Source organism: Balaenoptera ricei, chromosome 7, assembly GCF_028023285.1.
Source record: "Balaenoptera ricei isolate mBalRic1 chromosome 7, mBalRic1.hap2, whole genome shotgun sequence".
NCBI lineage: Eukaryota > Metazoa > Chordata > Mammalia > Artiodactyla > Balaenopteridae > Balaenoptera > Balaenoptera ricei.
In genome coordinates, this window is record NC_082645.1 from 114,064,178 (window position 1) to 114,072,742 (window position 8,565).

At 56.2% G+C, this 8,565-nt stretch overlaps 1 protein-coding gene across 1 annotated transcript; it reads right to left on the minus strand.

Annotated features, from left to right (window-relative positions):
* Positions 1-3,731: 3,731 nt before the first annotated feature.
* Positions 3,732-8,071, minus strand: NPPC (natriuretic peptide C). Its single transcript, XM_059927481.1, has 3 exons — positions 7,865-8,071; positions 7,107-7,417; positions 3,732-3,854 (listed from the first exon to the last, which is right to left on the minus strand). The coding sequence occupies exons 1-2, from the start codon at positions 7,952-7,954 to the stop codon at positions 7,127-7,129; spliced, it is 381 nt and encodes a 126-aa protein (XP_059783464.1). The 5' UTR covers positions 7,955-8,071; the 3' UTR covers positions 3,732-3,854; positions 7,107-7,126.
* Between the last annotated feature and the right edge of the window lie 494 nt (positions 8,072-8,565).

Genomic DNA, 8,565 nt, shown 5'->3' on the forward strand with positions numbered 1-8,565 from the left:
TGTAATGTAGAAGAATATCAAATCACTATGTTGTACACCTGGGACGAATATAATATTGTAAGTCAATTATAAAGAATAATAACAATAAAAAGAAAAACTATAAGGATAAATAGAAAAAAATCACATTTTTCCAACATCATTATCAGTCTTCAGTGGGGCACGGAGGGAGGGACGCGGATGGTGTAGGTGGTGTGGAGGGAGCACCAGTGACCCTCCAGCCAAGCTCAGTAAAGGTGTGAATGTGGGGCAACGCCTAGAACAGGAGCTGCCAGTCACACAGTGCCCACACTTGGGACTCAGTCAATCCTTTGTCTCCTGCATTCAAGACAATCACCTGCCTCCAGGGAGGTGATATCAGCCCCCATACCTGCTGCAGGCCTCATCCCTGCTAGAGGAAGGTGCCAGACCCCTGCCTCAAGCCAAATCCCTCTTGCGCTTTGTGAGTCTGTTTGCCTCCCACCCTACCCACCCTGGCAGGCAACTCCTGCAGGCCACCTGACCCGGGTTCCCCTGCTGGCTGGCTCCTGGTGGGTTTAGCCAATTGGAGGCACGAGCGAGAGGCTGGGCGGGGTGGGGAGAGAAGTTGGGGTATTTCTCCCTCATTCCACCCTGCACCGTGGCACAGTTCCAACCCCAGGACAGTTTCTCCCTTCATCCCGGGCTTCCCACCAGCTCCTCCGTCACACCGGCCCACACCTCTGTAGATGGTCCCTTGGGTTAAGCCTCTTCATGTAAACCGTCTGAGTCAAATCCCATTTCTGATGGGACCCTGACTTTTCTCCCTCTCTAACTGGGGTTGGGGCTCCTCAGTCCATCCCCCACCACCCGCGTGGGTGAAGAGCTCTTCCTATGGAAGAGCAAGGCTCTGGCCGTGTCCGGATATCGTGGCCCCTCTGATCACCCCCAGAGCCCCCCCTGCTTGTGTGCAGCCCCATTTTGGACCACGCGTTTGGCACCAGGGGAGGACCTCTCCTATCTCAGGCAGAGGAGGGAAGGCAGACTCCTGGAAGCTGCCTGGCGGAGGACCTGGAAGCTCTGCCTCACCTCCATGGTGGGCGCAGGGTGGTACCTCCCTGGCACGGGCTCGAGAGACGGGGCATCTCCTGCAGGTGTGTTCGGGAGCCCGAGGTGGGGTTCCTGGGCCCAGTCCTGCCGAGCCAGGCTCCTCCGTGCCACCAGCTGTAGCACCAGGCAGACTCCCCCATTCCCCAGCCTGACTCCCCAATAACCGAGTGCTTCGGGGAAGGGAGTGGCTTCCTCCGGAACACCCCCAGGCCTGAGGCCTTCCAGCACCTGTATCTCTCTTCGCCTCTGCCTAACCCTGTTGGTCTTTCGCAGTGAACCGTCTAACAGTGCAGGGGTACTGGCCCCGTCCCGAGGACCAGGGCTCCAGTGAGGCCCATCCCCTGAGCTGGTCGGGGCTGCTGTGCTCACCCCGGTGAGAGAAGCTGCAGGGTCTCCAGCAGCTCTGGAGGCGAGTTGCTCGTGCAGAGGGACGAGCCCAAGATACAGCCCGGAGCTACTGGAAGCCTTGGGCAGTACCACCACCCGGGTAATCTCTGGAGGTTTCAAAACTTTTCCTGGTACTGATGGACTCTCTGTTGGTCCTTCCCCGGCTTTCCAGCAGAAACTCGTGGCTGGGATGACGTGTCCCCGTAGCTGCCGAGGAAGCTGTCGGAGGACTTCAGGTTTGGATGTCAAGGAGGACTTGCCTTCTGGCGACGTCCTACGCCAACAGGTTGAGGGGCTGGCCTCCACCAGCGGGAGGCTGAACTGGCAACAGAGAGTCGTGCATGTTGTTTGCAGCTAATTCAGGGATGAGAGCTACTTGGGAGGAGAGCATGTGTCGCTTGGGCCTGAGGATCCTGGCAACCCAGATACCGTCCACGGAGAAAAGCTTTAGCTTCTGGTGGCGGCTCCCTGAATCCCAGAATTCTCCGCCCCTTTTGCCTCTGGGCTTTGGAAGATGTGCCTGCCTCACCATCAGCAAAGCCCACGGAGTGCCCACCGCCTTCCTGCTCCTGCAACGCCCCTCAGCATCCCCTGGCACGGGGTCTACAGACAGCACAGTGAACTGAGGCACTGGCGAGCCCTGGGTGCTGGGGGCCCTCGCCCTCATTGACCTGGCACCTGAGTTCTGAGCCACAGAAGCGGGGTGAGAGAAGGAAGATAGCCACGCAGTAGAGAGCTCAGCCCAAAGAAGGGCCCTGGGGCAGTGGGGGAAGTTGAGGAGTGGGAAGGGCGGGCCTTCCCCAGCTGGAACATGTCTTCAAAGCTGTTTCCTCACCCAGGTGAGGTCACTGTGTCGGCCGCTGACCCACCTGAGAACCTGCTGCTGAGGGAAGAGAGGTCAGGGGCTCGGATGCCAGCAGAAAAGCCAGGTGCCACTGGCCACCTCCCCTCCCACCAGAGCCAAATTTCCTCTGGAGATACTCGGTTAGGCCTGCTGACCCCATGTCTTTGGGGCCACACTGCTCCCAATCCCCCTGGGAGGGGTCGTGCTCACCTGGTGGAACCAGCCCCAAAGGCTCTTTTAGTCCTTGTTTTCACCAAACGAGGGACAGAAGACAGAGGGGGAGCTGCACAGGAGAGTCACGTACGAAGGACGGAGTGAGATTAGCTCGGAATTATTTAAGTTTCCTGCTGGTTTCAGGAAAAGAGATTCTAAATAGTCATAATTTCTCATGCAAGACTCCATAGGAACCATAATTGTTAGCAGCTTCAGGTGAAAAGAAAACACAACCCCCTCGAAAAGCACACTGCACTATGCAAATAGGAAACCTGATAATACGTTCTCTTTCTTTCTGAAATCCTTGGCCTCAGGCCCCCACTGAGCCTGGTCCGCGCTACGAGGAAAAACGACCCGCCCCATGCTTCCCGGAGCTGAGATTCATAAGGTAACCAGACCAGATTCTGCAAGATATATGGAAACCTTCTAAATCTCCCCAAAGCAGAAAGGAGGTTTTCAGTGAGTTGTTTCCTTTAATAACAGAGAGAAGATGGAGTAGAATTAGAGGCCCTCAGTCAGCTAAATTCAATTTTAATTTAATTCACCGCATTTGACTTCTCAGCTGTCCCGTGCTCTGAGCAGCTTCCTGACCTGGCCGAGCTGGTCAGAATCACTTGGGACAAAAGCCACATGGCCAATCCTATCCCTGGAGGTCGGAGTCAGTAGATCAGAGGGTGGATAGGGGCAGGAATCTGTATTTTTAACAAGATTCCCGGGGGATTCTGATACAAATCAACCCAGAATCGGAACCGGCTGCTAGATCTATTTAGAGGCAAAAGCCTTGTCTCCGCGTTCTCCCTCCTCCTCAGACTAATTCTTAAAAAAAAGGTGCAATGAGTAAATAAAGACAGCTTTCAAGATGTTCATGGAATGACTTTTTTTTTACATTTTTCAACTAGTTAAGACAAAAACATTACAATGATTGACTTCTTTCATTTAGTTACATAAATAAAATTTTTATAAATATCTCTTTATAAACAATATAAATAGCTTTACAACATAAATACATTTATGCATGACATGAATTTACAAACAGCAATGTTTTACAGCTGGTTTTGTCAGTCTCTTAAAAACTGTCCCTTGTCATCACGTCGGTGTAGGTGTGTGTGTTTTGTGTATATAATATATATAATATATAACTTTTTATTTTTCATTAAAAAAAAACAAACAATAAAGTCATACCCCCCTCCCTAAATAATAATAAAACAGCTGGTGTTGTGTATTCCCAGTACCAGGAAAAAAAAAAAAAAGAAATGTAAAAGCCACATTGCGCTGGAGGTGCTTCCAGATGCTGGGAGGCTGATGACCAAGGATGACCTCAGCAAAACGGAGCAAGTTCCCAATCCTGAAACACAGAGGGGCCAAGGGACACTCAGCTGAGACAGCCCAGCCTGCACGGCACTTCTAGAACCTTCCTCCCTTTCCTGCTGTAGCGGGAGGCAAAATCCCTCCACATTTGCCCTACAGGCCCTGACGAAGGCCTTCCTGCAGAGGAAAAAGGGCCCTTCCACTCAGCGCCTCTCCAGGTCCTCATCCATCGCCTGCTGTGTCCTTGGCACTTCCTGCCTCAGCACAGGTGGAACCAGAAAGTCAGCCAGCCCGCCTCCCCCTCTGGCTAAGTGCAGGCCTTGCCCTTGGCTCTCAGTGAGACACAGTGAGGGAAAGGGAATGGAAAATGCACCCTGCCCCCCGCCCCGGCCCAGCTCTGTTTTTTGCTACAATACAAACCCTCCGTCAGGTGCTTTACGTGTCTGGGGGATGGTGGAGGGAAGGGGGAGAGAAGCATCTGAAGATTTGGGAAATCCGGGCTCAAATCCCAACTCTGAATGTTACTTCCTGGATGGCCCTGCATAGCTTTGAGTATCGCTTTCCTCAACCATAAAATGGGATAATAGCCACCTCCCAGGGCTGGCTTTAAGATTCAACAGTGGGCCACGCACTGGGCATTGGCAGAGTGTCTGGGTCACAGCTGCCCATAAATAGCACTTCCTTCCCCAGCTGGCTTCTCCTCAGAAAGGGTCCCCTTCAGAATCAGAGGAAATGGTGTGTCACACCGGCCCTGGGGAAATGAGTGGTCGTGCTGGGTTTGCTGGCTCGTGAGTTGGCAGAGTCATTTGATGAGGGCTGCACCCAGTCTCTGCTAATGGGTGTGTGGGTGCTCGGGGGCCAGAGGAAGGCTTCCTCCTGAGACAGGGGGGTGCCCTCCCAGAGGACAGTCCGGGCAGAGGGACCCTGGGCCTCAAGGCCTTGATGAACTCTTCCCCAACCCCCTTCTCTGCCGTCCCATATGTTTAAGCAGAGGACAGATGTCTGTGGTGTCCCTGGGCCCCATGGGCAACGTGTTCATCCAGGCATCCTCCACACCTCATCCCTGCCATTAGCATTTTATAATCAAGGCTATAACCATCAGCGACAGTCATTATGGCAGCTGGTTAGAGCCAAAGTCAACTCCTGTGTAGAGAAATGGCCACAGCCTCGGAACAGCTTTCATTAATGGGAAAACCCTAAGCTGTCTTTCTCTTTTAAGCCCAGTGAGATACCCTAGGCATCTCCACTAGGAGGTTGCAGGCGGCAGGAAGGATGCTCTGCCTTCTCACGGGGCTGGGGGTGAGGGTGGGGTGGAGAAGGTTAAAGGTGTTGGAGGTGGGCATTCAGCTAAAAGAGAACTTCCAGGAGGTTGACAAACTTCCCTGGCCAAAGGGGTCAAGAAGTCTTAGCAACCTGGATTCCCCCTGCAGAGTACCTCTCTCCATGAACACCTGGTACCCACAGACAGCCTCATCCAAGAACAAGGGGTCTATGGGGACGTGCATGCCAGGCACTTGCCAGGACCTCATCTCCTGCTAACTCATAGAATAACATTTGTTTGGATTCTAAAGTTTGAGCTTGGTGCTTAACTCACAAATTGGAAATTTGACGCCTGTGGCTCCATCTCTTCATTGTTGAGACAGGAGAGAATAGAACAAACCCATCACAATGGTAGCATCTAAAGGCTGGTCCACTAGTGCAAAAATCATGGCAAGTCAAGATCTCAGACAAACGAAGCCCCTGCAGGAGGAGCACACAGCCTGGTCAAGTCTGGCTGCAGAGAGGAAGGACACCAGCTAAATGCTAGGGCAGGCGGGCGAGGAGTGCTCCTAAGCTGGGTGGGGTGGGTTTTCCGGGTCATTGACAGACATTTTAAAGAGCCCCTTTGGGTATCCTGCAGGCCCCAGATCATCTTAGGCTAGTGTCCGGCCCTTAAATTGCTCATGAGTTAATTTGGGGAGGTAAATAGGTTCACAAACAACCATAGCTCAGGTGAAAAAGTTTTCTGTGTAGTAAAAAAGGCTCAGGCATTGCACTGGAGACCTTCAAAGATGGGCGCTCTTGTCTTTTGGGGGAAGAGAGTGTAGACACTGATAAGGCTTCTGGGGTGAGAGAACAGCTTGGCCTGCAGTGGGACAGAAAGACTGTGGGACAGGGAATGACAGCAGCTGGCTGCAGGCAAGGCTGGACACCAGGAGGTCAGATTCGAAATCACCTGAATGTCAGTTCCAGAGGTTGGGATGTTGTTTCTCCATGGGTACTGATGGGCAGCAGGAATGGAGAGGAGTGGGGAAAGGAGGGAAGGACATTGGCCGCACTACCTTGCCAGGGGTGCAGCACCCGGCAGGGGCTGAAGGTAGCACAGGGGTTTCCAGCCTGGTGGAGGCGGAGGAGGCCATACCAGAAACCCAGGTATGGAGTCTAGGCATGGTGGGGGTGGGGGGGGAGGGTGGAGGGTGGGGCGGGGCTCAGTTTGGGACATGTTGAGTTTCAGGTTGGGGCAAAAACATAGATTTATTTTCGTTTCTTTTTCCTTGCCCTAGAATAGTGCCACGAACACTGAGGTTCGATCCTGAAGTCACACGGATTGCAGCAGCGTCAGGACCCTGGACAGACCAGTTTGCCCACGGCCATGGTTTAGAGAAGGGACAAGAATCAGAATGCTCTGGGGCAGAAATGCTCCTGGGTGATGCTAACAAATGGCTGTTCTCCCTACTGTGAGGCGGCAGGTATCGCTCCAAGTCCGTCCCATTACAGGGACAACAGACCCAGGGAGCTGTCCTGACCACTGGGCTGCTCACTGCCCAGCACCATGATGCAGTGGCTAGCAGATCAACGTACCCTTGACTTGTATGTATGCCTTTCCTCCTCTGCTCCCACTAACCCAGGATCAGCCCTCAATCCCGCCAGTTGGAGAACTGGGGCCAGTGTTGCTGGTTGCTTTATGGTCCTGGGGTGGGTGGGACCCCCCTTCCAAGCTGTCTCTGTTTCTCCAGAGGGAGCCAGGTGGGTTCATCCATGCTGAGCCATTTCTGACCTTGCCAAAGTTCCCTGACCACTTTATCCCTCACTTTCTCCATCTGTAAAATGGGATGATAAATGGTGTTGGGGGCAAATGTCTAGCACACACACTCAATCTTGTGCCCAGATGGTCTGGCTGGGAGGCGGAAAGGTCCAGGGGATCAGAGAGGAGCCGGCCTGCGGGAGGGGGTGCAGGCTTGGTTCTGGGGGGCTTCACGGGAAGCTGGGTGTGCAAGAGCTCCCGGCGGCCGGGGTTGGTGGTACTCACCGCCGCCAGGGGTCGCCGCACTAACATCCCAGGCCGCTCATGGAGCCGATCCTGTCCAGCTTGAGGCCGAAGCAGCCCTTGGACAAACCCTTCTTGTTGCCTCCCTTGTATTTGCGCGCGTTGGGGTGCTCTTGCAGAAGACGGGCCCACGCCGCCCGAGACTTGGTGTCCACGCGCAGGTCCCGGAGCAGTCGCGACCGGTCGCCCTTGGGATTGGCGCCGCCGCCCCCGGGAGTCTTGTCGCCCTTCTTCTGACCTCCGCCCGCAGCCTGGGGCTCGGCCACCTCCTCCCCTGGCGGAGTGCGCGGGACCTGTCCGAAGGAAAGAACGCGCAGGTGAAGGGACGCACCGCGGCAGCGCGGGGGACTTTGCGGGGCCGCTGGTGCTCCAGCCCGACACTCGGGCCAGCGCGGTTTGTCCCTTTCGAGTCCTGAGCGCGCCCCCAGAGGTGCCGGACGGCTCGGCCCTGCATCCACCTGCCACGCGGCCGCCGTTGTCCGCTCCTTCGGGGAGCCCCTTGCCCTCCTCTCCTTTGCCCCTCTCCGGGCTGACCACACTGAGGCAGAGGCTGCGCATTTGTCGATGCTCTCCCGAGTCCGGGCTTCGAGGGCTCCCCAGCTCTCACCCGCGCACATCTCAGGGGAGGGAGAGAGCCGCCTTCCCGCCCCCTCTGCTCCCTCCGGCGGGCCACACCCTCCTAGACCCCCTAGCCCTACCACCGCCCCTCACAGTTCCGACGTCCCTGCGACAGCACCCACCTTCGGCGGCGCCCCGGGCTTGGCTTCGGAGGGCCGGAGCGAGAGTAGCGCGAGCAGCAGGGCGCAGGCCAGCAGCTGGGAGAGGTGCATGGTGCCCGTGGGGTGGCTGGGCGCAGACCGGCGGCAGCAAGGGTGCGCGGGGCCGGCGGGCAGACGGGCAGGCGAGCGCGGAGCAGGCTGGCCGGGCTGCGACGCGGGTGCGGGTCCCAGTGCTGCGCAGCGCCTGCTGGGTGCGCTCTGAGCCCGCGGCTCCGCTCGCGCCTTTATAATCCAACCTGCCGCTGATGTCATCCTCCCGCCCACAGGGCAGCCCGGGCCAATGGCACTCGCGCCGAGGGCCGGGAGGGGTCGGCGGGGGCTCCCCCTCTGCCCCCACCCTCATCCCACCCCGGAGGGATCCCGCGGCTCGGCGGGCTCTCTCCCGACTGCGCTCCAAGCTGCAAAGCGGCGCGCACAAGGGAACTCGAATTGCAGGGAGCGCGCCCTGGCACGCCAAGCGTTCGTGCGCCCGCTGCCCTGCGCACAAGGCTGGACCTCAGCACACACGCTCTTCCTGGAAAGGATCAGTTTCCCTCTTCGCAAGTGCAAAGACAGGCTCAGAGGAATTAAGTAACTTGCCCAAAGTCACACAGCCAGAAAGTTGGCACAGCCCGAAATCCACGCAGCTCTGCCTTGTTGCCAATCTCTTCCCGGGGCACCTG

Bases quoted from the DNA above. Each gene is read 5' to 3' on its own strand.
- NPPC (XM_059927481.1), bottom strand. From the start codon at position 7,954: ATGCACCTCTCCCAGCTGCTGGCCTGCGCCCTGCTGCTCGCGCTACTC. The intron at 7,418-7,864 runs GTGGGTGCTGTC...TCCTTCGGACAG, and splicing joins AGCCCGGGGCGCCGCCGAAG to GTCCCGCGCACTCCGCCAGG.